The sequence below is a fragment of the Rhinopithecus bieti genome, unplaced genomic scaffold, assembly GCF_001698545.2.
Source record: "Rhinopithecus bieti isolate Rb0 unplaced genomic scaffold, ASM169854v2 scaffold_79793, whole genome shotgun sequence".
Classification (NCBI taxonomy): Eukaryota; Metazoa; Chordata; class Mammalia; order Primates; family Cercopithecidae; genus Rhinopithecus; species Rhinopithecus bieti.
In genome coordinates this window covers 331,245-345,781 of record NW_016829883.1, presented here as the reverse complement: position 1 = coordinate 345,781, position 14,537 = coordinate 331,245, and the positions used below count along the sequence as shown (strand labels likewise).

The 14,537-nt window shown below is 55.3% G+C and overlaps 1 protein-coding gene across 1 annotated transcript; it reads right to left on the bottom strand.

Moving 5' to 3' along the window:
• Positions 1 to 1,463: 1,463 nt before the first annotated feature.
• Positions 1,464 to 14,526, bottom strand: INSYN1 (inhibitory synaptic factor 1). The gene is made up of 3 exons (XM_017865135.1): positions 13,661 to 14,526; positions 12,527 to 13,249; positions 1,464 to 2,290 (listed from the first exon to the last, which is right to left on the bottom strand). The coding sequence occupies exons 2-3, from the start codon at positions 12,680 to 12,682 to the stop codon at positions 1,565 to 1,567; spliced, it is 882 nt and encodes a 293-aa protein (XP_017720624.1). The 5' UTR covers positions 12,683 to 13,249; positions 13,661 to 14,526; the 3' UTR covers positions 1,464 to 1,564.
• Between the last annotated feature and the right edge of the window lie 11 nt (positions 14,527 to 14,537).

Genomic DNA, 14,537 nt, shown 5'->3' with positions numbered 1-14,537 from the left:
TTGTGGCTTTTGGCTTTGGGGCAGGTACCGAACTACTTTGAATCTGTCATCTCATTTGTAAAATGGGGACAGGCGGGGGCATGGTGGCTCATGCCTGTAATCCCAGGACTTCAGGAGGCTGAGGCTGATGGATCACTTGAGGTCAAGAGTTCGAGACCAGCCTGGCCAACATGGTAAAACCCCATCTCTACTAAAAATACAAAAATTAGCCAGGCATGGTGACACACGCCTGTGGTCCCAGTTACTCTGGAGGCTGGGGTGGTAGAATTGCTTGAACCTGGGAGGTGGAGGTTGCAGTGAGCCAAGATCGCCCCACTGCACTCCAGCCTGGGTAACAGAGCGAGACTCCATCTCAAATAAAAAAATTTAAAAAAAAAAAAAGAAAGAAAAAGAAAAATGGGGTTAATAATAGTTCCTGTCTTGTCAGGTTATTGTGGTGATTAAATGAGATGATGCTATAAAAAGTATTGGGCATAGAAGTAGCATAGAGACCTGCTCAATAAATGTGAGCAACATAATTGTTATTATTATCCCAAGGATATTCAGCTGCTGTCCCTGTGCCGGCCATGCTTCAGATGAAGCCCTGGTACCTCTAGGCTGTAACCTCGTCTTTGTTCAGGACCTGCTGAGGTGGGCTCAGGGACTGGGTGTGGAGATGTGGGGACACAGTGGAGGCCACTGGGCTCCTTTCCGAGGCTGCCCACCTGGTGAAGGTGGCCAGGAGCCTGTCTATGGCCCTAATTTGTAGCGCCATGGAAGTGGCTGCCTACTTCCTCGCACAGATCTCAGGTCTGCTTAGGGCCACGCCAGGGCTGGCTGAGGCTTTGCCCTGAGGTTTTGCTCTTGGTCTCAGAACCAGGCTGAGAATCAAAGCTGAAAGGACTGAGGATGGTCCAGACCCTCCAATCAAACCCCTGCCCAGCCCAGGTGATCCTCCAGGCTCTGTGGATGCCCAGCATCCCAGCATGGAGGACTGTGCCATGGGAGCAGCTTGCCATGCCCCTATGTCCCAGGCAACCCTAAGATGGAAGAGGGTGAGGCAGGGCTATGTATCACCGAGTAAGTCTGCCTTGGAGTAGAAGGATGGCGGGTGCAAGTGATGCAGGGCCTGGCCAGAGTGATGCACCCCCAGGCCCTGAGTCCTGCAGTCTCCAAACCACCCCGACTGTGAACCCTGGCTTAAAGGGACACCACTCCCTTTAGAGCCCGCCTCCTGCAGGGGAGTCCTCTCTAGGACATGGCCCTGGCCAGCAGCCAGACTTCACCACAGAGTTCAGGGGCTAGCAAGAGGAGGATCAGACCTCCCATAAGATTTACATATTTTCAGACACCCCCTTCAGGAGCCCCGCAATTAGAAGGGAGGAAGGGCACTCCTGCCCACACCTCCTGGGACCTAGGAGGCCAGTGGGCATCTTCGTGTCTAAGAGGAGCTCTGTGAAAGCTTTGGGGCCTGCGGGGCCGGATCCTTAGCATTTTTAAATTTTATTATGACTTCATTTGTTTAAATATATATATATATATTTATAGCTCTATGTGCCCACCGCCCTGGCCCCCTCCCCAGCCCCTAGTTTTTCCCCCTGGCTTTCTGTCTAGTGGCTGTATAAGGCAGCACCGTCTGTGTGCTCTTGTCTGACACTGTCTGGGTGCTGCTGTTCCTCGTGACCCTTCGAGTCTGTTCAGGGGCCAAGGTAGAGCCTGAGCGGCGGCTGGTCAGTGGAGAGCGCCGTGACTTGTAGGGGGCTGGGGAGGGCTTGTGGAGGCCTGCGTGGGCCTCTGCATGGGCAGGCTCCGGGGGCAAGCCCACCTCCTCCTCCTCCGCCTCCTGCTGGCCATCCCCCTCCTCATCGTCACAGCACAGAGCGTGGTAGAGCACTTTGTCACTGAACCGCACCCTCTCCCGCGTCCCTGGGGTCCGCTGGGGCAGCTGGCTCTTCACTGCGGGGCCAGCACCGAAGGCCTCCTCGCTGGAGGAGTCTGGGGTCTCCACTCGTGGCCCATTGGGGATGGGTGTGCCACCATTCATGAGGCGGTAGTCAGGGCCAGCCCCTGGCCGAGTCGACTCGGGACCGTCCACGGAGTCCGAGGGGGTAGAGACGTCCAGGAAGGAGCAGAACTCCCAGCTGTCTGAGAGGATATCGGCTGTCATGAAGTCCAGGTGGCCCAGGTCAAAGGGGCCGCCCACGCCCGCCTTGTCACTGCTAGAGGTGCTGCTCACAGTGGCTGTGGTCCAGTCGTCCGGCTCCAGTTCAAAGTCGAAGTCCGAGGTTAGCTTATCGATCTGGCTCACCACCTGACCAGGAAAGGGGAGAGGAGATGAGAGGGGCCAGGTGGGTCCCTGCGTCAGCCAGGTGTGAGTGTGTCTCTGTCCCGTCCCTGTAGAACCCCTGGCTGGTGAGCATACCAGACAGGGGAGAGCCTGCAGGACGGTGACCGGCCTGGAGGTCACAGGTTGGTTTGCCCTGTGGAGGGCCCAAATCAGATCAGGCTGGACAGAGCTTGTTCAGTGCCCTGGGGGAGAGGGAACTGCTTTCCAGCCCTGCACACCATCCATGCACTCACCCGTCTCTCAAACACAGCAGCTGCTCTGGGGGCAGCCCTGGTGATCAGGAATAAATCTTCCTTAGTTTGAGAGGGGACCATTTCAGAGGGGCTGAGGGCCTCCAGCAAGCGCATTCCACAAAGAGCTGAGCAGCCCATGCACCCTCAGAGAGGAAATGATGTGAGTGATCACAAGGAAGACCCTGTGTGGGCTTTCTAAAGCATCCTGGACCAGTCCTTGCAGCTGGCCGGTGACTGTCGCCTCTGGGTCTCCACCATCCATCAGGGCAAGAACACCGGGTGTACAGCACCGGTGGGGTCACCCCACCCCCATCTCCATCTCCAGGAGCCTCCTCATTCCTTCCCCTTCCCTGCCCACTGACAAGTGGAGATCAATCCTGGCTTGTTGAGAGAAGGAATAAAGCAAGCATTATTTGATAAGCAATAAAGAAGCTATCTATTCTGGGCCCAGAGCTGCTTGTTCAATGCACTCAGGGGGCAGCTCAGCTGTGGAGGTCACTCCACCCCGGCCTGCCTTGCATAAAGTGAAGCCCTCAGCTTCTATACAGGCAGCTCTGCCTTGGGACACTCCCTTTCCTGGGTGGCCACTGTCAGCACATAAATCAGGGAGGAAGACAGTGGGGGAAAGAGGGAGATTCAGTTAGAGACACAGGGACAGGACAGAGCAAGAGAAGAGTCCAACCAAAAACAAAACAGAAAAACAATGAAAACAAAGCAGAGAGGCCAAGAGTCAGAGTGACGGAGACCAAGAAATCCACAGTGAGTTATCCAGATCAGAATCCAGCCCCCAGTACCTCTCCAGTGCCCTTCACCTGGGGTCAGAGCAGACAATTAATTAATTAACTCAGTAAGTCCTTAATTCAATAAACATTTGCTGAGGACTGCTGCTGTCCAGGGATGTGCTAGGTATTTGGCAAGGAGTGGGGGTAGAGAGTGCCCCAAAGTGAGAGGAAAGCAAGGACAAAAGTGATGGCCAGAGTGGTTTGGGCCAGTGGGAAGACTACTTGGTCAGGAGCGAGGGGCTGGATGTAGGAGACCTGGTCAACCATTTTCCCTCTCTAGGTCTCAGTTGCTCAGTCTGTATGCAGAGAGGGTGGGTGAACTAGTTTACTTCCAAGGTTCCTTCCACATCTGAGATTCTAGGACTCTGTTTATAGGAACGACTCTGAGAAGCTGCTTGGGTGCTGATGCCTAGGGATGGCCCCTCAGCCATTGCCCAGGACAGGAGTGGGATGAGGCCTCCAGAAGAGCTGGAGGAATCGGGACATCTGGATTCCAGACTTAGCTTTGACATTGTTCTGTGTGTCTTTGGGCAGGTCACAGAACCTCTCTGGACCTCAACCTCATTCACCGCCAAGTGGGTATGACAATCCCAGACCACCAAGTGAGCATGACAATCCCAGCCAACCTTATGAGAGCTTCATGAATAACAGTGAGAAGGGCAGCAAAAGGGCTCTGAGAAGCACTGGGGATGAAAATGACACCATCTCCCATCTTTGAGCACCTACGATGCACCATACTTTCGAGTGCTCACCTCCACCCATGAGATCATTATCTCCTGTGTTTACAGATGAGGAGTCTTGGGCGCTAGTCCCTGGAAAGCTGAGAATCTCCCTCTGTGGCCCCCTGCAAAACTGCACACGATCGTGAAATGCTGCTGTGACTGCTGGGCTTGGGCAGGCGGTGGGGATAGGGCCCTACCCTCCAATCAGGCCACCTCTTCTTGTGCTTCTCCCAGGATGATGCCTTCCTGCACCAAAGGAACCTCAGAGAAACTCCTATCTCCCAGAAGCCCTTGCTCAACCCAAGCTCTACCTGAGAGCTGGTGGGACTGCTGGCCTAGGGTAGGGGTCCTCAGACTTGAGTGTCCCTCAGCTCACTCCCAGAGTTTCTGGTTCTGCAGGTCTGGGGTGGTGCTGGGGAAGGTGCCTACCTAACATACCTCCAGGTGCTGCTGCTGCTGGTCCAGAGACATGCTTTGAAAACCACTAGCTTAGGGCACCGGGAGATTTAAGCTGGGTGAAGACCAGCAACTCAAGGCATTGATGGCCTCAGGAGAGGCCCCATCACCTCTGGGGCAGCTATGCCCTCAAATGAGACTCCCCTGATCAAGCCAGAGCTGTGGAGTTTGCTGCCTGAGGGCGGGGCAGAATGCCATTAGGAATTGGAGTTGCATGACTTGGCTGTGACCTCGCAGGGTCAGCTGAGGCCAGGTTGGGCCCAGAAGCTGGGTCTCCTGATGCTTAGTGAGGATGAGCACCACTGGGCCTCAGGTCCAACAGCAGGGAAGATCCAGGGTACACATGGCAGGGTACATGTACACAAGCCTTCAGGCTGGAACACTCCCCCAACCCAAGAAGCCCTTCCTCTTCTTTATTAGTATACCCCTCTCTGGTTCCAACCTGGGGGGATGGAGGAAAAAGAAAGAGGGAGGCCTGCATTCCCAAGTCCCACGTCTGCCACCTCTTGGCTGAGAGACCTTAGGCAGATGATTATCCCTTTCTGGGGCTTGATTTCCTGTCCTGTAAAAGGAAGTAACACTCCCCTCCTCACCCAGGGTGATGAAAATTTAAGATATGGGCTGAGTGCACTGGCTCACGCCTGTAATCCCAGCACTTTGGGAGGCTGAGGCAGGCAGATCACGAGGTCAGGAGATCGAGACCATCCTGGCCAACATGGTGAAACCCCGTTTCTACTAAAAAAAAAAAAATTAGGCGGGCGTGGTGGTGTGCGTTTGTAGTCCCAGCTACTCAGAAGGCCGAGGCCAGGGAATCGCTTGAACCCGGGATGCGGAGATTGCAGTGAGCTGAGATAGTGCCACTGCACTTCAGCCTGGTGACAGAGAGAGACTCTGTCTCAAAAGAAAAAAAAAAAAAAGAAAAGAAAAGAAAAGAAAAGAAAATTTAACAGATATGAATGTGTTTTACATCACAGAGTCAAGATACTTAAACACTTAAGAACCTAGGCTCTGGAACCAGACGTGGGATCCAACCCTGGCTTCACTGCTTACCAGCTGTGTGACCTTGGTCAAGTTACTCAACGTCTCTGTGCCTAAGTCTCATCATCAAAGAAGAATTCTAGTAATACCTACTTGATAGGGCTGTCGTGAGGATTTAATGACTTAATGCACTTTGGACAGCATGTGGAACAAGGCAGACTACCAATATCCACAATGCACTGTTGGGGGCTAACATGTGATCATGCCCCAGCACCAGGCCCAAGAGCAGTGGGAATTAGTTCTGCACCAAAGGAATGACCCTCTGATGTGGGTCCAGTGTCTGTGGCAGAAGTTCCAGTGCCTATGGTAGAATAATGGGACACATTGGGCCTTTTAAAACCTAGCACATGGACAGTACCTATTTTGCCCAAAGTAGGGCTGTCTCCAGAAAGAACAGAACCAGAAGAGGTTCTAAAAGCCAACTGGCTATGAGGCCCACAGGCAAATCTGGCCCAATCTATTAGGTGAGACAGGTCACACCACTTGATGAATGACATAGTGAGGATGTGAAAGGGAAGCCATGTACCCGAGGGTACGCAGCTTCTCTGTGGGGTCCTGGGTCAGTCCACAATCCCTACTGCCCTTCCCTGGTGCCTTGTTTCCTGGGCCAATGGTGAGAGCAGGTGTGGAGCAGGCCCTAGTCTTTCTCTCTGCTTCGGATGTCTTGAAATCTGTGATTTTCCCCTGAGGTTTAATAATCATTTTGCCTACATGTAATTTGGGATTGTCTTGGAGTGCATGGAAATAATTATATACACAGAAGGAAAGAGAAGGGGAGAGAGAGAGTGGAGAGAGAAATGGAACCATAAAATCACAAAATCAGGCAACCTCCAAGCCAGAAGGGACTGCAGGCACTGTTGAATCTACCTGTCTCAATGTGTTTGCTGAGGGGGACAATGAGGCTCAGAGACTGGAAGGAACTGAGCTGGGACCAGAGGGCGAGTCTTGACTCCTGGGCATTGCACCTTAAGACCAAGAATGACTTGCTCTGAAGAGACCAAGAGGGAGCCCTAGAGAGAGAGCAAAGGCAGGACTGAGGGCTATGACAGAACCTGCAGGCCTCGTGCCAGGGGTGTCCCCAACCTCTGTCCTGGTCACAGCCTTAGCACCCCTCACTGAAGAACTGCACCCATCTAGTCTTCCCACTGATAGCAACTTCCTCCCAGCTCTTGCTCCATGCTGCACCTCGGGAACTTTCCCATCAGCCAACAGGACCACGTTACCCCTCTGCTTCTAGCCCTTCCGTGCTCCCCAAACTCCTAAGCCTCCCAAGCATAACTCCCTACCCACCCCCTTTCCTCTCCAGCAAGCAGCCTCCACCCTGCCAGGCCTGCCTCCTCACCACCCCTACACACTCCATCGAGCTCACTTCTGCCTCTGGGCCTCACCTGATGCGCCCTCCCTCCTTTCCTACTCACTCCGTCATCACTTCGAGAAGGAAGCCTTCCCTGATCCCCAGATGAGGTCAGGTTCCCTATGAAAGGCTCTCAAAGCACCCTGCACCTCTCCTTAAAATGTTACCCAATATTTAACACTGCTACAATTTTGCACCTATATGTTATAATGTGGTTGATATCTGTCTCCCCACTAGACAGTAAACCCCATGAGGAGCAGGACTAGGTCTCTTTGCTCACTGCTACATCCCCAGCTTGGCACAGGGATTGGCACTTTTTGCAAACACAGCCATTGGATGAGTGATGAGTTGAGACAGATGGCTTAATAAAAACTACTTGGGAGGCTGAGGCAGGAGAATGGTGTGAACCTGGGAGGCGGGGCTTGCAGTGAGCGGAGATGGCGCCACTACTGCACTCCAGCCTGGGTGACAGAGCGAGACTCCGTCTCAGAACAAACAAACAAACAAACAAAAAACTGCTGGGGGCTTCTTTTCTGAGGAAGAGTTCTATAGTCCTGGACAATTCCATATTGCCAGACCCCAACCCTCTCTCCAGCCCTGGCTGAGCCCCCTCTCCAGTGGAAGCTTTGCTGTGTTCCTTAAGGCCCTAGAGCTAGGACTGAGGACCTGTAGTCCCAGAACCAGCATCCTGTACCCCTGGATCCCCACCACACCCCCCAACCTGCCCTACCTCACCTCCCCTGACAAGCTGCCACCTCCTTCCCTCTCTTCCAGCTCCCCAAGGCAGTTGGTTACATAACTGGGGATTCTGCATTATTTATGACCACTGATTATTTTTTAATTCTGTGATTACGTTATTATCTTCCTGGGGGGGCTGTGGAGTTGGAGGGGCAGGGAGCTGACTATGATTCATGGCTCTCATCCTGCAATTTGGCCTAATTGGCCAGGGAGCTTCGGTAAATCAGTCTGGAGGAGGAGAAGGCAAAGGGAAAAGGGAGGAAAGGAAGGCGTGAACAAAAATAATAAGAAAAAAATCCGCACAGTTCTTGCTGAGCTGCGGGTGATGGAGCTGACCCACTTTGGCACAGCTCCGTGATCCCCAGCCTCTCCTGCTCCAGCTGCTTCCTGGCTGGGCCACATTTATCTCACACTTGCATGGCCTGTGGCTTTCCCTGCCACCTTCAGACAAAGCCCCTTGCCGATGGGACTGCACAATGGAATGGCCAGGTAACAGAATGCCAGGATGCCTGCTTCCTAGGCAAATCTGGTGGGGGGATCCTCCACTGCCACCCCAGGGTGAGGAAAAGTTGTGCCAGCCTCTCCATCCTCCTAAGGTGTTTGGGCCAAAGTGGGCAACTATGCCCTTAAGTTATATCCCACCTAAGAGTCACTGATGATGTGGGCGACACTGGTGGTATTAATGCAAGGATCACTATTGGGCCCCCATGTTGAGTGACACCTCGGGGAGGGGAAAACCAAGGATGAGGAGGCCAAGTACCTGCTCAAGATAAGCTTAATACCTGGGGGCTAAGGACAAGGGCCCTTAACCCTGCCCTTGGGAGCTTCTGGTGGGTGGGTAACAGAGGAGCAGTGGGGAGGCAGATTCCCACCCAGAAACATGACCAGCAGATTCCTGGAGAGTATGTGGGATTCTCACTGAGAACGAATCCAAATTCCGTGCCATGCTGTGCACGGCTCAATGGAATCTGACTCCCTGCTCCCTCTTTGACCTTTCCTCTGCTCTTCTCCTTGTTCACTGCACTCCAGCTGCTCCGGCTTCCTTACTGAACCTGAATATGCCAAGCACATTTCCTCCCTGAAACCTTGGCACTGGCTGCACCCTCAGCCTGGAATGCTCTTCCCCTAGATAGCCATGTGACTTGTATCCTCACTTCTGTGGGGTCTCTGTTCAAAGGCCACCTTATTGGAGACCCCCTTCCTGCCCCCATCCCTGTCACTCTCTATCCGCTTTCCCCACTGGCAGGGAGTGAGACTGCCGACTACAGGAGAAACTAAGGGCCAGGATGTGGTCCTGTCCTCCCTGGTCATGGCTAAGAAATTGATGTGATTCCAGAAAACAAGGCCGTACGTGGAGCTGAGGAGCAGGCCAGTGCTAGAATAATTCATTAAAAACATCTAACAGATATGGAGTGAGCTTTGTGCCTCTCATAGTGCTAAGTGCTTTATATATGTCTCATTTAATTCTCACAACCACCCTGGGGCAGGGGTAGGGGAAGATGCCTAAAATGTAGTCTCCCTATTTTTACTGATGGGAAAACAGAAGCACAGAGAGGTAAAGTAACTTTTGCAAGTTCACACAGCTAGGGAGAAGGTGGAGTTCAAATGTGAACTACAGGCATCTAGCTGCAGAGCCCATGCTCATAGTCCCTGAGCGGTTCTGCATCTCTAACTTAAGATCTACAGAACTTTGAGGAGCTTAAAGAGCCTGCTGGGACTGGCCCAGTATCCTGGAGTATTGGGGAGCCTGGGAGAGATAAGGGCTAATTAATGATTGACCATCATATCCCTCTGCAGCACAATTTTAGCTTTCAAAGCACTTTTACGTTCCTCACCTCACTTGATCCTTTAAAAGACTTTCCCCACCAATGAGATAGAACTTGCTCATTGCCCAGGGAGCCAGTGGCAGAGCTATAGCAGGGGTTTGAGAGGGCGAGGGAGGTGTGGGAGAGGGAACTCCAACTCCTCTAGGAGTGTGAGAAGGTGTTGACCCCCCGCACTGCATGCCAAGCCCCTAATAAATCCTTGTGAGGTCACCGTGCACTGCAAATCACCACATCCCAATTTCAGAGATGAGCAAACTGAGGCTGAGGGACCTGGGGAGGAAGTGCTTTGGTGTGGCTCATCTTTCAGTGAATTTCAGGCCATATGCTCAAGAGGATGAGGAGGGTCTGCCACAATCAGTGGCATCAGGGGGCTGGGGAAGGGGAGCAGCAGGCAGAGGAGGAAGATGGCCGAGGGGAATAGCGCTGAGCCCTTCCACTCCGCTGTCCTTGTTCTTTCACCAAGCATCTGTGCAGCCCCCCATCCACAACAGTCTTGTACGTGACTCTCATCTCTACTTCTAAGTGCTTGGCCTGAGACAAGAACCCAGCTGGTGGGTTCTAAGCTGGTGCTGCCCAGGTCATGGGGTGAGGTGAGGGAACAAGTGAATGCCTCTCAACCTTGAGCCTACCCATGCCCCTGATAAAAAAAAATGTTACACAAAGAGACTGAGGAGAGCCAGGCAGATTCAGCTTTACAGCTCCCTTGGAGAACCAAGAGCCAAGACCACAGGTTCCAGAGAGCAGGGAGGTTCCAACCCTTTTCTCCAAACCAGGGTGTGGCACCCCCCTTGGTAACCCCATCTCTGGCAAATCCCATCTCACAGGAATACAGTGATGGCATCTCTTCTTCTGCTTGGGCCTCCCAGAGCTTCACCTGCCTTCCTCCACACTCTCCTCTGCCTGTCACCCTGTGTCTAGACCCCGCCTGGGGGATGAGAGAGTTCTGAGGCTTACCCACTCCCTCAGCTGGGTGCCATTGGCAGCGGGCAGGCAGTGGCATACGGGGTAGGCTCTGGTTGCCGTAGCAACCTGCCAAAGTCTTGGGTGGAGGCACATGGCCTACAGGGTGTGTGGGGGGAGGGGACTCATTTTTCTCTGTCCTGGCTTAGGCCTCTGGACTGCATAGCCTATGAACCTGGACTCTGCTATTGGAGACGTGGGAGTGGGTGAGTGTGAAAGGGAAGGAGAGGGCATCTAAAAGATCTGCAAATAAATTCTAGAGCTATTGCATCACAGATGAGCATAAGGGATCATCTCTGGAAGGCTCCTGTCAAAATGCAAAGAGATCGCCCAGTTGCTCACCTGCTGAAACCTCAGAAAAGGCATCAGGAACCCGAGTTCTAGGCTTACTTCTGCCACTGGTAGGCCTTGTGACCTTGGACAAGCCCCTATTGCTCTCTGGGCCTCAGTTTCTTCAATAGTAAATGGACAGGGTTGTTCTATAAGATCCCTTCAAGCTCTGGGTGGCTATGCTGGGGGGAGAGGGAACACAGATGCCTAGAAGATGCCCAACTGGGAAAAGGCTGGGAGTTGTATCAAAGTTGACTCCCAGGTTTAGAGTCAATCCTGGCTCTTTGTGGGTACCTGCCAGGGCATAGGTCTCATGTCCCTGGCCAAGACTGAGACTGGACAGTTCCTATGGCCCTGATTTAAAATAAGATGGGGGCAGGGGGGAAACTGTAGTGCCTTGGACCCAAGAGGTTGGAGAAGGAAGGGTTGCGCAGGGGCATCTGGCATTTGATCTCCAAATTGTACTGTCCAAAGATGTGCAACCCAGACTATGGCCAGCCCAGTCCATGGGCAGAAGCACCACCACCTCAGTCTGCCCAAAGCAACAGTCATTCCCATCTTCTGAGATGGGATTTCCTGGCAGGCTCCACAAGGCTGACCCTGGACAGCTCCTGTCCTGGCATCTCTATGCCCACTCCCTACTCCATTCTGAACATAGCGCCCTTCAAACAGCCCCTCCTCCTTGGCTCTCAGGCCAGGCTGCAATGCCACTCTGTCAGCCTGGTGTTGGTACCTACCATCACCCCACCTCTTCAGCCTTCCTAGAGCCCCTATCCTTCCTGCACAGCTAGTCATGGAGAGCTTGAGCCCATAACTCCAGCTCAATCACTCTCCCTGCCGTCTCTGCAGAGGCCCTCGTTACAAGGAGTTGAAATTTGCCTAAAGCCCACCTGGCTGGTATAATGGCACCCAGCGGGCAAATTCAGGCTAGCAGCTCAGAACGCTGGTCATGCATTTTGGACTCGAACGCAGCCCAGGGGGCAGGGCTGAGGACATGTGTACCTCATTACCCCAGTGATGTGAGAAGCAGTAATTAAACCCGGCTCCACTTAGAAAGACAGAGAGGGACACACACATCCCAGCATTTCTCAGTGGTTTTCAGCCTTGGCAAAATATTTAGAACGGTGGGATGGAGAAACGCATCCCCTTAGGGAAGATTCCTGCCCCTGCCACAATATGCAAGGAACTCTGTTATCCACTACAGCACCCCCAGACCCATTCTTACCCTAGGATAAAGAGGACATAGGCGGCTTAAATTTTTCCAAGATCAAGGGTTCTCAGTACCTGTGTGATTTCTGGGGATATGCTTTGAGCTGGGCCTCAAGCAGTGGGAATCACCTCAGCAGAACCATCCACACTCTCTCAGGGCCCCTTGTGACCAGGTCAGAGTCTGGGAGACAGATGGTGAGGTCAAGGGTCAGCTTGGGTCCCAGAAGGGTGTCTTCCACTAAGAAGCTGCGGCGGGATTCAGTCCTCACTGGCCATCTTGGCAGCCCTTGGTGCTAACCCAGAGCTCCAGGCCCACTGACATGCTGCTCAAGCAACCTCTACAACACCAAGGCCCCTCCAGCCTTGGGGTCTGATGAGACTTTTAGCAAAGCAGATTTGGGGAAAGGAGAGCAAGGAGAAAGAAGGTCCCCAGTAGAGTGACACATGTGCACACAGCTTTGCACACTCCAACATATTTGTGAGTACATTTTTGTGCCAAGCCCAGGAAGGCCGGCTTAGGGTCTGTCTGGTCACTGCTCATCCCTCACTTACCTCCCTCAGCTCCTTGGCCACCTCCTTGAGCTCGCGAAGGATGCCCTCAAGCTGCCCGATGACCATCTTCATGCGCTGTCGAATCCGCTCCCGCTCACCACCACTGCTGGGGTCGTCACTGGGCTGCCCGAGGTCCGGGGCGCCCCGAATGTTCATCGTTTACCACGTGGCCGCAGGCCTGCCCATACTCCCCCCAGCTGGGCACACGCTGCGTCTGCCTCCACGGAGCCCCCCACGGCTGGGCAGAGCTCCACATCTTAACGGCCCCCCAGCCCACCCTGGCCCTGGGCGGCCCTCAACCAGCCCCTTCCTCCTGCCACCCCGCCTCCTCTGCCTCTGGGTGGGGAGTGGGACACCCAGAGGGAGACAGAGTCTGGCAGAGGGGGTCAAGGTGAGGACACGGGAGGGCAGGGGGAGGGGCCTTGGATCCCAGGAGTGGCCTCCAGGTCTTGAAGTGCCTGTGGGTATGCAGAGCTGATCTCTGCCTGAGCTTGAACACAGAGGCAGGGGGATGACTCTGCAGGGACTAAGGGTAAGAGATGCCCTTGGGATGGGGGAAGGCAGCAGGGATCCCCTCACAACTCCTAGGCAGTTGCAAAGGCAGAGGTCTCTGGATGCAACAGACACCTGCAGAGGGATGGTGGCCAGGGTCTTCCAGATGTGGAAGGGGCTCCGGATATGGGCAGCTCTGGGGAGGGAGCTGGATTGGAAGAGGGCAGCCCCCTGCGGAGAGAGTGATCCTGGCGTCAGCCCTCCCAGGCTGCAGCACCAGCCGGCAATGCTGCTGCCTCCCTCCTCTCGCCAGCCTGCACCCTTCCTCGCTGGAGATTTTTTTTTTTTTTCTTTGTGGGGAGGGGTGGTGGAGGCAGATGGTTTACAGCACAGCCCCTCCTCTAGAGGGAAAGGGAGGGAGCCCCTGCTTTAGAAGCAGAAGTCCTCAGCCTGCTACGGGGCACCCTGGCCGTAGCTCCCGCACCCCCCCATCCCCCTCAGCCAGGCCTGACCAGGCTGGTTCACCAGAGGGCCTCTCCAGTCACCCATCCTCCCTCCTAGCGCCCCCAGGGTGCCCTCATTCCCAGCGGACCCTCCCTCCCCCAGCCCCGCCTTCCCTGAGAACCCCACTCCTGGACTCACCTAGGGTGGGGCACCGGCCTTCCCTCCAAGCAGCGTCGGGGGCCAAGCCCCAAGACGGGGTTGGGGGGCCCCCAAGGCTCCCTAGGGCGGGCTTCTCTCTCTGGACCCTTCGGCCCCTGGCCTCAGGGAGGTCCTCCGAGCCGTGACCGGAGACATCTGGGCTGTGAGGGGGGGGCGGGGCCTCCGCGCTCCAGGGAAGGGGGCAGTAAAAATCTTTCTCAAGCCTCTCCAGGCTCGGGGTCGGGAATGAGCGAGGGTCCGGCGGATTCGGGGCTCTGAGGCCACAGGTGACCGGGGCGCGAGGAGGCCAAGGAGACGCCGGGCCGGTCCCAGCGCGTGAGCCAAAGTCAGAGGGCTGGGAGGGCGCCGGGATCCCCTCAGCCCACGCCCGGCATTCCCCGGGCTCTGCACTGTCCGGGATTCGCTCTGTCCAGTCCAGATTGCCCGGATCCGGGCTCCGCCGGGGTCTGCCCTGCCCTACCCAGCCTGGAGTGAGCTGGCACTGCTGGGCGCCCGGGACGCGCTTAGCCGGGACCCAGAACCCGCGGCGTCCGGAGCGGCCGCGAAGGTCCACTCAGCCCAGCTCCGCGGTCGGCCCTGGGCGAGATCGCTCCAACGGCTCAGTTCACGTTCCGAAAGGTCCGGAATCCGCCGGGTCCCCGAGGAGGGGCGGTGTCAGCCGCGGGGACCCAGTCCTCGCCGGGCCCAGCCGAGAGCGCGCGAAGCCGGGGGCCCTGGCCGGGCTGGGTTCGGCGGCCCGGGCGCAGGCGGGAGCAGCGCCGGGCGGAGGAGAGGAGAGGAGGCGAGAAGAGGCGAGGGGAGGAGGCGCGGCGAGGGGAAGTGAGGGGAGGGGCGCGCGTCGGGCCGGGCCGGGCCG